Source organism: Charadrius vociferus, unplaced genomic scaffold (genome assembly GCF_000708025.1).
Source record: "Charadrius vociferus isolate BGI_N301 unplaced genomic scaffold, ASM70802v2 scaffold63, whole genome shotgun sequence".
In the NCBI taxonomy this organism is placed as follows: Eukaryota; Metazoa; Chordata; class Aves; order Charadriiformes; family Charadriidae; genus Charadrius; species Charadrius vociferus.
Window position 1 is genome coordinate 330589 of NW_009647579.1, and position 18916 is coordinate 349504.

At 35.8% G+C, this 18916-nt stretch overlaps 1 protein-coding gene across 1 annotated transcript in view; it reads left to right on the forward strand.

Moving 5' to 3' along the window:
* Window positions 1-18916, forward strand: part of ERC2 (ELKS/RAB6-interacting/CAST family member 2) — a 366168-nt gene that overhangs the window by 330253 nt on the left and 16999 nt on the right. Inside the window, exon 15 of the mRNA XM_009880932.1 lies at window positions 17623-17770. Within this exon, the coding sequence (XP_009879234.1) occupies window positions 17623-17770 (148 nt within the window). The remainder of the gene's footprint in view (window positions 1-17622; window positions 17771-18916) is intronic.

Below are 18916 nucleotides of genomic sequence, written 5' to 3' on the forward strand. Positions count from 1 at the left end.
AACTGCTTGACTGACTTTCTTAGGTTTGCATTGACTCACACATAAGCTCTGACCCTGAGACTCATCCTGTTCCATTGCCAAAATCTCCACAGTCTGAAAGCTTTGTGCAGTCAGATGCCCTTGATAAGGTGGCTGTATTTTCATTTAAAGTGACTGTGTCCAGAGCGAGGCCTTCTTTGTAGGAAAGTGTCTGTTGTTGGACACATAGCCTGCCCAGTTGTGTTTCATATGAGGTATACCTTCTATGGAGAGTCTGCAAAAAAAAGCCAGAACCAGGATGAATTGGACACATAAGGTCTTTTCCTTTGGTATCTCAAAATACTTGTTCTCTTGAAACAAAGCTTTGCACTTCTCAAAGGGAGCCTCTTGTTGATGGACAGTGCTGAAAGTATGAGAACCAAGAATACCTCTCAACTATGGCAGGCTGAGATCTGTGTGCAATCCCATCAACTCACCTTTATACTTAACTTCCACAGGAAGGGAACTCTAGAATATAAGATAGAAGAGAGCTGCTGTGCCCTCTGATCCTGTGACCTTGTAAAAACCAGGCCTCCAGTCTGGATGAGCTGAAGAATAATGTGCGCCAGCTGTGCAGTCTAGATGTAGCATTGGGAACCAAGAGTCTTTGACCAAAAAAAAAGCGCTCGGAAAGGCACATTAGTCCAATTAATACCACATGGTGACCTTATGAGGACTAGAGTCCTTGGGGTCCCTTTTCGGAATTAGACCTGGACCAAATCTAGCAGCTGGATTTTGTTTACACTAGAGGGTTGCTGTGGTTTAGTTAGCTATACTATTGCTTCTCTGTATTGAATAGGAAAAGACCAGGCCTGGAGTTCTCAATATCTCTATTTTATTATACTCAGAAGACACATTCTGATAATTTTTTCTGGGGATTCCTGGCAGGAACAATATGAAACTTAATCCTTACCTCAAGCTCTGCCGTACTAGATTAGCTTGTGTACGGTTAGGGCTAGAGAAGATACAGAAGAGTGTTACCTCAAGTCAATGGGCCAGTGGTATATCAAGCAAGAAGCAAAGGACTTCTTTCTCATGTGTGTGTTACTTGGTTGCTCTAAAGCCTGCCAACAAGCTCTCTTGTTTCCTGTATTATTACGGGCATTCTGCTCAATCAGGAGATGTTGACCTTGTCTGACTCCTGAGAGGTATGGTTATGTTTATCTTCATTACTGTGAGCTATAATCATGCAATACCTGGAAGCTGTGACTTTGTGCTGGGTAATGGCGCAGTCTGTGACTAATGATATTTACTTAACATATTTTCTTGAGTAGAGTTTCCTAAAACTGATCTTAGCTGTTTGGAATAAGCAGTATTTACCCAGTCCAAGAGTTCCAAGGCCCTTTGTAGGGTTCTCGCTGTTTTAGTTCCTGTGCAAACGGGATCTGTGAGATATTTTGAGTGTTTTTCAAAAACGTTTCTTTACTCTTTAGGATAAAGATTTTACAGCTTTTTAAAGAACTATGATTCTATGTAGGCTCATATTAACGCATCTACAGGATAAAATAATTTGTAACTTTGTGGGTTTGTATTTGTATGTTAAAGAATAGAGTTTGAGCAGTTCACCATCAGGAAGATAACTAAAAGTTCATCTATGAGGAGATGGTAAATGTTGGTAAATGCTATTTGTTCTTTTGGTAGCTAACATATGTCTGCTTTTCTCCTCTTCTGTAGCAGCTGAGGTTTCACAGCTGGAATAAATTATTTTAAGGTGATTATTGTTAGATCCATCTTTAGAAAATGAAGGCCACAGCTTTTTAACTAGAAAATTTTATTAGCAACTTTAACAAATCACCAGTGAGGTGCAGTAGTCATTGTCAGTAATCTTCACTGACTTGGAAAAAGTCATAGTTGCTGAGACTCTGTTCTGCTACTTGAAAAACTAAGGCCTCTCAACAACGCAAACATGGATGGAGAGACTTCAAAAATTACTATCCGTTCAGCACTCCAGGTCCAACAAAAATTCACTGGCTAACAGCATAGGATTTTGTTATAACCAATAGTAGTTATTCTACCTGTTGAAAAAACTGAGGAAGTATCTATTAGCAGTTCCTCCCTTTATTATAACACGCACGTGTCTTATGCGTGGTATTGATTTCAGACTAGAATAAATAATTTATTATACGAGTGGCTGAGGCAGTGTCTTCTTAGAAAACATAAGAAATTATTTATTTTGGAGGCATTGTCAACATATGTGAAATTCTGTTCCCATACACTACCCTGATTTACTTTTCACTTAGGTAGTCAGCACTGCTACGTTCAGTTCCTCGTTCTTCAGCTCTCTTGCTTCGAGCTAGTCTGCTTCCTGTAAATGTGAACTGAATATGTCAGCCTTTATAAACATCATATGCACTCTGTTCCTCCCAAACAATTGTAGCTGTTAGTAATTGTTCATTACAAAGTAACTTCCACTAATGTTCAGAAGCATGGAAGTAATTTGGGGAGAAACAGACTTTGTTCTTTTGTACTTGAATAATATGAGACTCTGCCTTAAGGATAAGCTTAAGTCAACCTTAACTATGGAATCATGAGCAGTATTCACGTAGTATAGTTTTAAAATGAGCAGAATAGCCAAGCCAATTATGTCTTCGCCAGGTTTTTAATACTTGAATGTAGTTTTTAATGTTTTAAATATTGTATTTATTAGACATTTACATAGTGTTTCCTCCTTTTAAAAATACATCAGTTCTTTATTAACCAAAGTGTTCGTTTCTATTGTTACATCAAAGTTTTTTGTAATTAATACAATAATGATCTATATATGTTTCTCTTTTTGGAAGAATTAAGGCAAACATAGATAAACTTTCTTAGCATCTGATACTGACCCGAATTTTTGATTTTATTTAATCATCTATTCCAGAAAGGATAGTGTTGCATTCTCTCTTTCATCATCTTTTTGGCAAGTTTTTGTGTTATGTTCTTATTTGGGGAAATACTCTTCTAGCCAGCTGACATGGTTCTCATATGCTTTAAAATTAGTTCTGGAATACTGCAAATCATTGTTGTATTTTGAGAGTGTGCATTTTCTTTTGTCTTGGACAGTGCATTCAACAGCATAGCTACCTGCAGAGTTGAGTTGTACTAATTAACTTTTTGCATGACAGGACAAAAAATCGTACAGCTAATTTTCTATCTAGACTTTGATTTGATTAGTCCTGGCTTCTTTGAGCTGCTGAGGTGCTATTATTTCCTACCACCTGTACAGAACCTCTGCTCATTGCAGAAATTAACAGCTGTCGTTTCATTTCTCATAGCAATGGCATTTACTTCTATTAGTATTCCTCCTTCTGGCGACAGCTCATCTTAAAATGGATCGTATTATTTGTATGAGTCACAAGGCCACCCGGATAGCAATTTAAGAGAGCATTTTCTATAGCAACTACTTCTTGGGCCCTTTCTGTCACGATTCTTTCCAGATGTGCTGTTGATTCAGGTAATGTTCAAAATCTGGCTCAGAAACATCTTATTTTTCAGTTGTCTTGGATTCTAGAGCTCATCCAAGGTTATAGTAAGTGTACAATTTTGTACGTAGGTTTAAAAAAAATAAAGAAAGTCAACCATGGACATGCAGAGGCCTCAGAGAGTATCCTCTATTTGATTCTGAGCAAACTTTTATGTTTGAATTCGCTGGTGGTTATTTTTCCAAAAGCACTATTGATTTTTGTTACACTTAGTGTCCGTGCCTTAGATTTTGGAAGTAATTTATAGTTTTTGACTGTGCCATAGGCACTGTAGAAATTTAGCAATCTTGATTAATTTAAATGTTCTTGCAAACATACCTCTTGTAGAACTGTCCCTGTGAAAACCTGATTGTATGAATTTGCTATCTGAACTGTCTGAGTACTTCCCAGATGTCAGTGTTGAAACCTGCATTATTTTTGGTTTTGCTTTCCTTTGGGTTTGGGTTTTTCTTGTGATTTTTTTTGTGTTTGTTTGTTTGTTTTGTGGCTTTTTTGTTGTTTTGGGTTTTTCTATTGTTTTTTAACTCAAGTGAAATTGGAGGGAGTTTGTCATCATTGTTGAATGTCAGATTTGAATTGGAAAATTGAAATGATTTGCATTCTGCGTGATGCTTCTATACTGTGCTTTTATTTTTCCACTGTAACGTTCTTTTAAAGTATGAAATTTATGTCTGTGTTAAAATTCAAATGTACTATAATATCCTCATATCCCCTTTGCCAAAAAGTTTCATCCATCCTGATCTAAGTGTCAGGGTTTCCAGTAATAATCCCTTTTGATTTTGATTTTTTCAGTTCCTTGTGGTTTTGTTTGCTTGAGTGACTAATTTATCCTCTGGTTTTGTGTTGCTCTTGTAATGTCTAGTACAGGTTTAAGTAGCTTGGCTGCCAAATACTAAAGTCTCCTTTGTTGTAGTTTTTGTTGACATCTTAAAGAATTCTTAAATTTTAGTAAGACCGTAAACATCACTTTATGCAGCGTCCTGCAACAGTTCTGTATATTTTTCTAAGATACAGCCATCAAAAGTTTGCCAAAAACCATCTAGATAGTATTTTGAAGTTGAATTTGGGATTTTTTTATTATTGATTGCTTTTCAGATTACTTCTCTATGTTTTCTAAAGCCCTACCTTAAAATAGACTTTGCACACTAGACTCAATATATTTTTTTTCTAACAGAGAAGTCATTTGTGTGCTCCCAATTAGTGAAATGCAATGAGGAGAACTCTCAGGCCTTGCAAATCTTGCAGATACAATGAGATGGGAGGGAAACATTGCTAATTCCTGTAGTTTTTCATAAGATAGAAGCCAAAAGAGTGAGGAGAAAAAACGCTGAATTCTTTATTAGAAAGAAAAGATTTGAAAATATATACAAGACCACTATACACAGTCCTGTTACTCCACTGTCACTATGAAGATTACAGCAGTGCATTCATTGCCAGCATATATGTGTCTAACTGATGAGTAAACTCAGCTGTATGCCATCTGGATGGATCTCAGATCCTATGGTTGATGGAGACATGACTGAATGACTACACATGTAAGCATCTGAAAGTCTAATGTCTTCTGACAGGGCCACAACTTGGGCATAATTGTGACATGGATCTATTTATTTTTTTTTCTCTAAGTATTCCTCAAAGCTGAGCAAAAGGCTAGGAATGTCTCATCAGAAATGAAAAGATCTATATATAACTCCCGCCCTGCAGACATACCCCTTTTGCAGCTAACTTGGACTTTTGAATGGCAGCAAACTCCATCCAGTGCCTACTGGTTCTTCAGAAGTACTGGCTGTCCCCTGCCACCTCTGCCTGTAATCTGGGTGCCTGTACAGGCTGCTGGCCCCAGGATGCTGTGACATCTTTCTGTGCCCCACCCTGCAGGCTCGGTAGCTTCTTCAGAAAAGGTCTATATATCCCCTTTCCCCAAGAAGATTCACCTCAGTCAGTTATTTTTAACGTATACCTGAGAATACCCAACCAGAACAGATACCTTCTGACGAACTCCTAGCTGGTATCTACAGAAGGGAATGAACTAACTATGGAAACAGCTGATAGTTAAAATATTGACAAGGAAGAAGAAGCAGTTTGGTTGACCTACCCAACTAATAGTAAGTGCCATGTATTTTTTTTTTAATTCTAGTTCACTGATTTTAATAATTTTAAAAGTATCATCAAACAACTTTTCAGTAATCAGTGTCGTCCTATGGATTAAGTCATTTTATTATCCCTTTGTAGAGTAAAATTCGAACTAACTTGATCTTAGCTCAAAAGCAGACTCTTGGCCCTCAGGAAAAGTCCTTCAGTTTTAGAAGTTTTCCAAAAGACTGTCAGAAATATTATTCAAATCAATAGAGAACTTAATGTGTTGGTCCTGTTAATCTAGTATGATATGTAAGAAGTTAATTGTTTATCAGGACTAAACATGCTACAATTTGTTGTGGAACCATCTTAAAATACCCAACTACTCTCATTTCTGTTGTGATGCCTCCTTAGTGCCATTCAGACATCTGTCTTGCTGGACACTATACCTTCTCTCTGATACAGTTCAGTGATCTACTCTTTTGTCTGCTTTGAGAAAGTCAGTACAAACTGTCTTCACTCTGAGTCAATGTGTATTATCATCGAGCTCTAAGACTGTACATATGCCTTTTTTTAAAATGCTTTCTTAGTCTGAAACAAATTTTGAAACAGTTAACCCACCAAAGAAGATCAATGAGCAAACTTCTTTATGCAAAGTTGAATCATATGATGGTCTCCATGCTCCTGGCAATGCTTGTGAACAGCTCCATTAGCAGGGAAGTCATGTAATTAAATAACATCGTGTGCTATCCTATCTCTTTAATTCCCAATCTTTTAAGATACTAATTAGAGAAATATTTGTGTGCTGTTGTCTAATTCCCTCTCTCCTTCCTTATGAAGTATCTTGTGCCTGCTCTAGGCTTTCATTGTCTTTACTGATACTTTTCTATTTATAGTTATTATTTTCATATGCTGTATTTTGGGTGTGCAGTTCTTTATTAAAAACGAAGGTGTTTTATTCACTGAGGTGAAATGGTGGATGCAGGGTTTGAATAAATGTTCTCTGAGACAATGCCTCTAGGCACTTAGGTCTTTAGACAGTCCACACCTAAAGGAATGGTGGCCTGTTAGTTTGAGAATAAATATCTTAATTATCTTCTTTACTCAGATGCTTAACTACTTTTTTTAATGTTAACACCAATAATTATTGGTGTTAATAGTTGGTTTTCTGTGGCTTGATCACAAATACGTATCCAATGGTTCCCAGTATAATGAAATCCTCAGAAACAATATGTCTGGAGCAGTATGTTTAAGTTTATTCTGTACATAGCAATAGCTTATCAACTAGACAAATTTAAAAAAAATGTAGTTTTTAAAAATAAAATATGTCGAGTTGCAATAATTTGTAGATTTTCTTGTATCTATCAAATTAAGCTATGTAACAGTTTTAACACATACTCATAGTATAGCAATAAGTAATGGATGTCGTCATGTTAATAATGGTAATGATGATTCTGACTTCACAGATCTAAATTAGAATAATTAAAATATTAAAACTGACAGCCAGTTGGGGGGGAGGGGTGTGTATGTGTGCAAAATTCTAAGAAGTTTCTTAGTTTAAGGCTTACATACAGAATTCTACTCTGACATCTATTTGCGGCTAGTGGAACTTGTATGACACTGGTTTACATAATCTCTGTCTGACACCCTATTTAGTAAGTGAGCATTTAAACTATGCCCTCAGATCAGTTATCAAATACGAATTATGCACTGTCAAGAGAGTGCATTTTATTAATAGTAATTATGCAGGCAATTTTCTTTCTTGAAATTACCTTCTAATATACTGTAAAACTCAAGGCATAAATTCTAACACATATTCTTGTTGATTTCTATATGTTGTTTCAAAATGGAGGTAATTATTCCCTCTGTGATATACTTCAAAGTTAAATGTGATCTACATTGGATTTTATGAGTTTTGTTACATATGTTTTTCAAAGGGCTGCTACTGTAACTTTATGGAAATTGGAGGGAGGACCTTAAGGTACTTCTTTCAAAATCAGACCAATCTTTATATTTAATTTCCAATGGAAAAGAAGGAAATAGATTTTAGTATCTTCTTATTTGTGTTATCTGTTTGACAAAAGGATAATTTTGTTGATGAGCATTTATTAAAAGTTGAAAGAAATCCCCACTCATTCTTTAGCATAACAATCTACTTTGTAACAAATGGCCGTTTGGAGTATGTTGTCAATTCAAATTAAGAACAGAATATAATTAACAAAAGTTTATGTTTATTTAATATTCTGTCTCTGCATCTCAGTTTTATATGTCTTTGACTCAAATATTTTGAATTCTTTGCAAATTCATTACACCAGTAGTAACTTTTAATAGTAACTTTTTTCCAAGCTTAAATATTTATTTGGCAGTTCAAAAAATGTTACCAAGAACTATATTCTAGAGATCAAGCCATTCATCCAGCAAAGTACTTTTATCTTTGTCTTCTATAAACACAAAAAGTGATGTTGAAGGATAAGGAGGCTGACAATGACAGATTACCTATAGTTTTGTTTTCCTGTTTAACTTAGGTGGACCCTGCGCAGTGCTATGTTCTGCTGTAACACAATCCCATGCCTTCAGATGCCGTCGTTCTTGTTCTCAGCAGTCCCTATCTCTGCGCCGTATTGTGGTATGCCATAAAACAGGCAGAGGTGTTTTAACCAGGCGTTGGTTGCATTCCTATGGAGGATCATACGAAGGCAAATGAAAAATAGGTGTCAATTCTAGTAAAAGGCCGCAAAGCTGAGAAATAGTTGTCGTCATCTAACTTCAGCGGTGTTTTGCAGCACTGTGAATTCTTGTTTTTTTCTCTTCATTTCTCACACAATCTGCAGCTTGTTATAGCTACTCATGTGTGAGCAATGCTGCCCATTTGAATTAAATGATAATGCAGTAGTTATTGAAGCGTGATCTATGAAACTATGATGTAACTGCTTGCACAGATGAATATGGCTTTTCTGAGGGGGTCTGTTTTACTTAGCTGTCATTTCTAAAACATAAATCGTCAAGACATCAGAAGTGCAATGTTACAGGTCTTGAAAAAGTTCAGAGAATTCAAAAGGCAGTTGAGTTCCTACTTCTTACTTGAAAATTAGGCCCAAAGAAGTTCCTTCTTTGCCTTTTAAAATTTCTCCTGAACTTGTACCTTTATACTAGATGATTTTTGTTTGCTTAACAAAAGACCTATAGGCACATTCCAAATTGCTGTTAAGGAAAAAAAAAAATAAAAAAAATTAAAATTGCATATCTAAAAACCATACAGTTACTGTTACTGGGGGATGTAAGGAGTGGTGTGGTTACGGGAATAATGAAACATAGGGAAGAAGCACTGAACTGTGGCTCTGGGGCTGTAAACTGGAGGAAAAGGAGAAATGGATAAGAAAGCTGCTTTTTCAAAAAACTCCTCTGTGATTGTTCAGAATCAGGTCCTCTCTTTTCCTCCTTTCAATTTCCTCTGAAATTTCAAATTAGGGACAGCTGCTTCTTCCTGTTTCTCCTTGAGTCTAGCCTAATGAAAATATACATCCAATACAGGTGTCATATACAGACTGTTGTCTCTCACACAGTGTAAACTGTGATATCTCCTCCTCTCACCTGCTTCCAGCAGAAGTCTTGATCAGATGGTAAATTCAGGGTTTGCTACTCAGAAGAGTGCTTGGTGGGTTGGACTGGTGGACTGGGGTGTGCAAGAGGGGGGTCCCTGTTTTTCTGTCCCATAGTTAATGGAGCAGTGTGTGTTTGTTGTGCTTGGTGTGTTCGGGCTGTGGAGCATCAGTAGTTCTCTGTGCTTGCTTAAAAGGCACAAGGCCAACCTGAAATGCTGTTTCATGCTGCATTTTCTTCTGAAAGTGTTTCAAAAGGGATAGTTCTTTGAAAACAGTGCAAAATAATTGTTCATTTAGAAGAAGTAAGCTATAAATATGCAAAGCATATTTAGTCATGTAATTGGAGAGACAATTTTTCTGTCGGCCTCAGACATACAATTTTAGGATAATCGTTTAAAATCAATAGTGACTGAATTTACATGACTGTGTCACACAAATAGCTTAGACTAAATGCTTACGTTGTTGAATATACAGATTTGAAATTACATGCTTGTGACCAGTATGTCTTATTTTTAAAGAAAAAGCTTTAAAATACCAATAATATTCTGAAGTTTATTTTCTAAGATGCATGCACATCCATAATGGATTAACAGCATGTTTTAACAAACCATTTATTTGCTTTAGGAGTGACAGAGAGAAGCTGTTTCAAACAGGATCTCTCATCACCGTCTATCTCTAGTCACCTCCTACTGAACTTAAGGTTGAATACTGGGGGTCATGAGGGAAAGAAAACAGTAATTAAAGAGAAAAAGTTGATTGAGCTGGTTTTTTTCTCCTTCAGTGCGATTAGCATGTGAGAAACCAGCTGAGTACTCTACTGCATATCATTAGTTCAAACATTTCTGACTTGTTTTAACTTTAATGGTGACTTTTAAAGTTGTATTTCTGTATTTTGTGGAGAACAGCTTAAGTAGTAAAGGCAGTAAAAATTCTCGTTAGAAGATCTTGTTTCTATAAATCTTAACCTTGGAATTCTGTTAGATTGCAATTGGACTGTTTCTAGGAACTCACCCCACCTCCCAAAAAGTTGTCATGTGTTCTTTTATTAAAGCTCAGAAAATTATTCTTAGACTAACAGAGGTGGGGAGTAAAGCAGGAGTGTTTACAGAGTTCACTTCTAAATTGACTGTGATAAGTGGCAATGCAATGTATTATGATTAGAGGTTTCTGGGAGACTCTTTAAGAAGGTTAACTGCAAGGCAGCTCTCAAAAGAAAGCATTTATCTTCGTGGTCATCCTTCAGTGCTTTATACTACTGAGATTTTTTTGTGGGTGGTTAGAACCATTTTTTGTGTTTTATTAGCTGTATCTTGAATACCTCCTACAAGCTGAATGACAGTTTAGGGTTATTAAATCTGTTCTTAGTACATTTTTTTATCCATAGTTAATCTTGACTAAATATATGCTAGTGAACAACCCTTTTTTTCTCAGTTGTTGCCCATATTTGTTAAAGAAATTATTCCATTTGACATTTGTTTAGGCTGCACTTTGATAAAATACTGTATACAATATACTTTTTCAGTTTGGCATTCAACAGTCTTTCATGGATTTATTTCTTCTTGCATTATCTTATCTCCCCTTCTAGTATGCTAAGGCTTCCTTTTCTTATTAAGTAATTTTTTTTCACTCCAAGACAGACACTTTCACAAACGCATGCTCTATGTCTGTATTGTTAGAGATCTATAAGATTGCATTTTTCAGGTGTTAGGTTACATTTAAAATTGAGTTGCTTTGGTATCATCTGCTTTCACTAATCCTATGTATAGTATTTTTCATTAATTCAAATTGTTCTTTAACACTACTTCCAGTGACTTTACTAAAAGATTTATATGTTTTTATACTTTTTGTTTGTCTAAAAGCCATGTCTATTACCAGATTAATAGTTGATAGATCCTCCAAGGAAAGGTATCTCCATATTTCCCTATCACTGAGGAGTGGTGCATGCAGAACAGTGTCATTCTTATCAGTAATTGCTGTCATGGAAATTTTCACAGAAACTTGATCATTCTCAAGCTTTGTATTATTCTTTCTTGCTATAGATATAGAAACTTAAATGTAAAAGGTCTTTCCTTTCAGTCATAGGAAGGCTAGTAAGCATATGATGTAAGCAGATCAAACATGACATTAATTCCAAGGACTACTGTCTTGAATGAGACACAGAGTAAATCAGCTTTAAAACATTGAATCATTGAATAATTGGGTTGCTGGTAAGGTCATGTCTCGGGGCAAGATCAACTATACTCAGGTCATTTCTAACAGACACTTGCTTAAATTGTTCAGAGGGACTTCCACTGGTGGTTACCATCTTTCCCCAGCAATTTCTTCCAGTACTCAATTGCTACTCATACTTATCTGCCATTCTCATTAGACCTTGGCTAGATATTAGGAGAAAAATCCACAACTTATTCTCCTGCAATTTATGCACATTACTTCTTGTTCTGTGTGCCATGGATATGGAAAAAATGTTCTATTTCACTCTGCTGTAGCATTTTATGTTCTCATTATCATGTTCCTACTCATAGACTATTTATTGTAGTTTTTTCCAATGTTTTCTTGTCAGTGATTTCTCTGACTGCTTTTGTTGCTCTCCCCTGAACAGTCTCCACATTTTTCATGGAGAATCATATCCTTACGGGGTTCAGTATTTCAGCTAAGATCTTCCTGAAGTCATGTAGATCAAAAGAATCTCTTCTGGCTCACAATCTATTTCTGTTTATACTTCACAGTATGATGTTTGCGTTATTCACAACAGATCATTAATATGGGATTCCTCCTTAGTTTTCTAGACGGTGTCTTTGGTTTCTCAAGACATTTTTATTTCTGTCTTCATGGCACTTGAAGATCCTCACAGTTTCAAGTCTCATTGAAATGTAATAAGTAGATTTTCTAGTCCATCATACATGTAGTTAATGAAAACATTAGAGAGAGTGTAATCCTGAGTAGTTTTGGATGGAATACCATTTGTGTAAATAAATTAATGGCTGCCCATTAGGAGGGGACTATTCCTTTTGTCTCTTCTTTTGTATTTTTGTATGAAGTGACATTAAATATACTAAGATATTTGTGCAAGTTTCTTGGTACTTCTTACTGGCATCACTGCCCTGATCTCGCAGCTGCAAGTGTGCTTATCAAGAGACTGTTATATTCAGTGTCTTTGTGATGAGGAGACTGGCGTGAGGTCATAGGTTGCTGTGGAGTAGAATGCAGTCAGGCTTCGCCAGGGGAGAAGTTTCGTTTCATGAATTTTGATTTTCCAGGGAAAAGTTCTCCCTCCCTCTCCTCCTTGTAATGAGCAGTGATATTATCGTGGAGGATATATGGATTGGTAATCCTAGGAATTACTTTATGTATGTCAAAGGAAAATGTACAGAATAATTACCAATGGGGAGCAAATCCTGTTAGATTTAACATGTATTTTATTAATATGAGACTTTATGTAATTTTACTGTATACATTTAGAGTGATTTTTCTTGGTGTTAAAAGTACTACCCTGTTGTTTGTATAACAGATTAGTTTGCCAAAAAAAGAGAGGAAAAACTACTAATAGCAAAAAGGATTACTCTTTATAAATATTACTGTTAAAGAATGTCATTTAATTCAGTGCTCAAATAAATTATTTTAAAATGTATTTTATTACCATCATTTATTAAACAATAAGGAGACATTTTGGCTGCAAATAGTGATAACATCTCTATAGAACTGTATTTGGATAGTCATTTTTTTTCCTGACACAGTAGATAATTAGGAATTATAAATTATACTTACACTCTTAAGCATGTTAGCTGGAGAGTATATCAGACTGTATGTTGTTCTTGGTGCCAGTTCAGGTTTTGATTTTCAGAAATCCTTTCACAGAAACGCCTGATGAGTTTCAGTTTCTAGCAGCAAAGTAGAGGTATATTACTCACTTGAGAGATTTAGATGAAGACCTTGCCACCTGGTTACGTTTTTGAGTGAAATTTACTTCATGTTTGTAAGTGAGAAGGTCATTATGGTCAGCTGTTTTGCTGGCATCTTAGCCTTGTTCCTAGTGGTCAGGTAATCTCATTTCAAATGTTTCCTGCAAAAGTGGTGATACAAATTGTTTAGCAAGGTCACTGGTATTTTAGCAGGTAGCTAAAATAAATTTATTTTAGCAGGTAGCTAAAATAAATCGGCTCTGTTCATCAGATTTGGTTCTTCCATAGGAAACCTGAAGTATGTTGACAGGGTAGCACAGCACCTTTCACAGACATGAGTAAACCTGTGTATGATATGTTGTAAATGGGATATGATAACGCAGAGCTCTGGGTCTGTCCTCACAGGCTGCTTCATAAACATTTGGGTCTCTTCCCTTGCGATGCCTCACCAGCACAAGCAAGGTATTTTTCAGCCTCTGTGTCCCAGAGACTCGGTGGAGGAACCGTAACTCTGCTAGTACGCTAGGCCATGCAGAAGTAAGGTTGGCCACTTCGGTTTCTTTAGATGCCCTGTCACAACCTGCATCTTTATTTTGTACTTTGTAAAATAATAATAAAAACTGTTGGGTCTCTCTGTCTTCCCTCTGTATTGAAGTAGTTAATTACCAAAGATGTAAGCAACCAACATGTATCATTTGGTAGAATATGCAGTCCCACTCTGCTGAACTCTTGTTAACCCGGATGCCTGGTTAAATGCCACTGGATTATAAATTTGAGGTTATTACTGTTCAGATTATCCACGATAATAGCCACAGATAATATGTCGACATACTCCAGGAGTATGTCTGTGCAGACAGGTGCAGACAGATGCAAGCTTGCTCTGCCCAAACTCTGAGCAGGCTGCGTGTGAGCCAGTTCCAGTCTGGAAGCCATCAGCATGTTGTGTGGCACTATGCCCAAGCTAAAACACCTTGTCTTTTAGATAAATGAGGCTTTACAACTTCTGAGCTGAAGCTGACTCACATTCAGGCGGCTTCAAGAGTACTGGTGGTGTGAGTTTGCATTCAGCTGCCCTTCTGTGCAGATGTATTCGTCATTCTGCATTGCTGTGGAAGGACTTTGGTAGAAATCCCCATCCTTGTATTCTTGTGCAGTCGTTTCTCAACTTTTGTAGGTTTAAGGCGTCCCAACTCCCCTTACATTTACTATAAAGATAAGGATTAAAAAATATATTGACAATAATTTTGGGGAGCAAATTCAAACTTGTGTAGGTACTGTGGGTTTGATTCAAATCTTAGAGCGCCTCAGTGGAGCACTTATGGAATCATATGACAGCAGCTATTTCACATGACTATGAACCGTTATTTCCTGGAAGTGTTTGGTATGAATCATTATTTCGTGGAATTAAGTGTTTGGTTATGTATTTTCTGAAGTATTTTCCCAAGATAGGAGAAGTGATGTACTGAATGGAATTACCCTGTGAGCCCCAAGGCAATAGAGAAAATAGATTTTATTAGCTTTCCCTTGCAAAGACATTCTAATAACTTCTGGTTGGCTTTCATAATCCCTCAACGCCATCAGCTGAGAAAAAGCATGCTAGGGTCTGCAAAATCTCGTGGGTTTTGGGATGCAGAATCCAGAGCGCAGATTTCTCAAAGGCTGTTAACTGGCTCCTCTCGCCCGTGGAAGGTTTTATCTCATCTGCTACTTTAAAGTAGGGCTAGAGAGTGTTGTGCAGTTGAACAGTTATGACCACAAGAACGTGTGATAATTTTGGCTGGCAGTACAAAAAAGATGGATATGAGTGAATCCCATTATCAGATGTTGAAATGATACCGAATAATTCAGTAGTTCTGACTCTTCTTACTCAGAAGTCAGGTTTGTGTTTTCGCTGCCAATTTTGAGGCAGTGAAATAATCTCAACTTTGGAGAAGTAAAATTGCAGTATAGCTTCATGTAGTTTTCAAGACAATTTACAACTTCTCTTCTGTTTGTTGCTTTTTATGGCTGTAATATGCGTTACATATAATTAAATAACATTATATATCATTAGAAACCTGGTAAATGGCAAGTATTTACCATGAAATTTGCTATTAGATGAGCAGACATATTGTATTGAGTCAGTCTGGGATGGAGTTAACTTACATAACTTATGAATTCATCTAAATATATTTAAAAACCTTGGAATTTCTGAGATGTACATTTCTTTACTGAATTTTCATTGTGTGTTGGGTTTGTGATAGTTATGTCAATGTTTATCTTCAGATATTAAATATCTTTAGACTGATAATTATGATATAAATAGATTTATATTTTGCTGTTTACCAGAGGTACCTACTTTACAGTAATGAATGCCATGAATTAAAGATTAGGCATTAATTGCAGACAGGCCAGATCTTTGTCCTACATATCCTGAAAACCAGAGCAAGATTGTGAAACCTCTTTCATTGCTTGATGCAAGTTAAAAATTGGAAAATGTTCCTTGATGCAAACCACTGGAATATTGTCAAAACTTCTCACTAACCTTTCTTTGTAATTTTAATACAGTCTGCTATCGGATAACTGTAGAGGAACTAACCATATCTTATTTAATTTAGAAGAGTATTTTATGTAATAATGCAATTTGCTGTTTCTTTGGCTTTAAAGTCACAGAATTCCTGTTGCTGACACTTTCTGTCAGAAAGGCTGTGTTATCACCTCTGGAAAAAAACCCATCTTCTAGGGTTAGGACACCTTTCTAAAACACAAAAGTACAGACTTGTATGTAAAAGGTACTGTGAAGAAAAACTGGAATTGTGTTACATTTTTCTTTCTGTTTGATCCAGGTGCTCAAAAGAGGGCATATTTAGATTTGATTTAGTGCATAAATTCTCTGCTTTCTGCAAGGTGAGAGGAATTGTTGAATACAGTAGCAAATTGGCTTTCTTCTACTTCAGTGCATTAAAAAGTTAAGATTTTAATGAAAATGTTATGGAATTGATATTATATTTGAGCACAACACATGATAACACTGACTTTTACAAATTACTACGTAGCCAGTTTTATGTGCTATTATGAGGTTTTTAGAAAACAATATACCTATATCCATAACGATAAATTGACCCTTAGATACATTTTTTATCTTTAATACCTGTTATTTAAAATAATAGCTTTCATCTAAATTAAGACTGTTGATGACTTATGCCATCCTCTTTTAAACATCATTTAACTGTGGTTAGAATGAAGAAGACAGAATAATAAATGAGACTATTTAAGTGTATGAATAAAATGCAACTGTTTATCTAAAATTGATCCATGTCTCATAACTTTGAGAATAAAATAAATGGGTTGTTTTTCTTTGACTCCATCAGAAATATTGTCCTATAAATATTTACATTAATACATTAGGAATTTCGAAATAAAAGTGAAATAGCTTTCTTGACATTTTTGCTGGCAAGCAAAGGACTATGAGAATTCCACACTTCTAGCTCACCTTGACTGTATGAAGTTCATGAGCCATATTCTTACATTTATTAGCAGTTGGAGCCTAAGGTTAATTTGTGACTCATTTATCCATGTTTATTTTTTAATGATTGATCTTATATAGTTCTGGAAAAAAGGCATAGGCCATAACATATTTTGTTCTAAGAGCTATTAGGTATTATATGCTTTTTCTTGGCTGATAAGTCATAGTCTGTCATTGAATGCATTGAAGAAGATTAATATATTACTTTTATTTAGGAAAAAAAGGGACAGATTACGGCCTTGCCAACGTGAACATTTTAGAGGATAAGAAATAATAAGATACTGCAAGATCTGTGCTTCCAACTGCATGTTGTAAAAGTTACTTTTGTCATACGTCCTCACAAACTATTTACGATGTGACCTTGCTAGCTTCTATGTAATTCTATATGTGTCTGAGTGCTGTAAGTTTCTGTTTGCTTTATGGAGATTGAGGGGTCAAGATTCCAAAGCAAAAGATTCCTCATGAAAAATTAAATCAAGGAACTTCTTTTCTAGATGTTATATTTTACTTCTAGAATTATAGTTTTGTGGTGACACAATGAATAATAAAAAATCCATAGGAAAACATTTAAGTAAATGTGAGGAATATGTCCAGAGATTGCTGTACTGAGTTCTCTAGGGTGCCAAATTAAGAGGATAATATAAAAATATGTTTTATCTGTATCACTTTTCTTTTTCTTATTCAATTTGTATGATATGAATAATTCACAACAGATTTATGTAAGATATTCTGGGATTCAGAAAAGTGAATTAAAAAATATAAATACCAAAGATTTTAAAAGCAAGACACTTCACAGAAATATTGCTAGTTATCATAGTGTAGTAAAATAGACTGAGAAAAATGTTTTATGAAATAGTTAAATAATGAAAAATCTATAAAGAGGACTTTCTTGGCTAATCAGTTTATTTCATTACTTGATTAGACTTGACAATGTTTGCTATTTAAAGAGTGTTCAGAAGGTAGTCGATTGTTCTAGTGGTTAAAAGAAACATCTCATGTAGTAGATACAGTCGTATATGCTCTGTTTTAATGACAATATAACAATTTTTATTTTATTTTATCAGACAGGAAGCTTTGCTTGCTGCAATTAGTGAAAAAGATGCAAATATTGCCTTGCTTGAACTGTCGGCTTCAAAGAAAAAGAAGACTCAAGAGGAAGTAATGGCCCTTAAACGAGAGAAGGACAGATTAGTACATCAGTTAAAACAGCAGGTGGGGAGACATTCATTTTCATACTTTCATGGCAACAGAAAATTGGCATTAGTTGTTCTATTTTACTCTAATCTCATATTGAAAGTCTTCAAGCCAAGTTTGACATGTGACAGCAGTTACGAAAGGTAGGAGGTCTTCAATGTAAGTGTTTATTGCTTCTCTGTTGTTGCTAAGTATTTAGCTGCACGTTTGCTTGGCTCACATTGTATGCAGCCAATACACTTTCTGTTTTCCCTCCTCATGTAGCTCCCAACCTTCTTCATTATGTGTGACAGAGGAGAGCAGATGCTCTTTGCTGTAAAGCAAGATCTATCCGTTCTGTTGACTCTTTCTAACCTTCTTCTGTTCAGTTATTTGCTTATCTGTTGTAAAATAATTGTGTTTTCAGAAGGTTCCAGGCTTTCTTGAGGGGTTATCTGGAAATCGTGATTATCCTTAAAATAAATTCTCAAATCACTAAAAATCAACCTGTCTTCAACACTGTAAGCCATTTGAGGTTTTAATAAAAACACATGTAGTTACAAACCCTAGAAATAGATTTTATCACAGGGAAGTTTAATTTACATTCTGCTTCATTAATGAGGAAAATAATCACACTAGACACAGTGCACGTGTACCAGACACAGTACATAGGTCTCTTGTCTGTCTAATTAAAATGTTTAAAACTCTGCATACTGTGCAGTGGCTACTCCCCCGATTTTTGAAAGGCAATAATCGTAGCCAGAAGAGGTACTGTAGGCAAGAGGACAAAGGTTGTTCAGATAACCTAGGTACTTAAGACCTGTGCTGTGTCCTGTATGTTGTTAAACACCTTTCCTCTTTCAGAATAGGTGAAAAAGATGAGAAAGATGTTTTCAGACCATGTCTGAAGGTGTTGTAGCTGATGTTTTCCTTTGTGTGACATTACTGAATTCTGTGATTGTTGCTTGAGGAGGAGGAGAATACCATTGTCAAAATCACTCTGGTCTCAGCCTGTCAACGTAACCACTCTGCTGTCAGGCAGTGTGCCACTTTACATGCCATGTTAATAATGTTTAGGACATACTGCATAGTCAATGCTGTGATTCTTTATTCTGAATCATGCCTTACATACTGTAGAACTTGTGCACTCAGTTACAGAAAGTTAAGGAGAACCCTTGCTGCTAT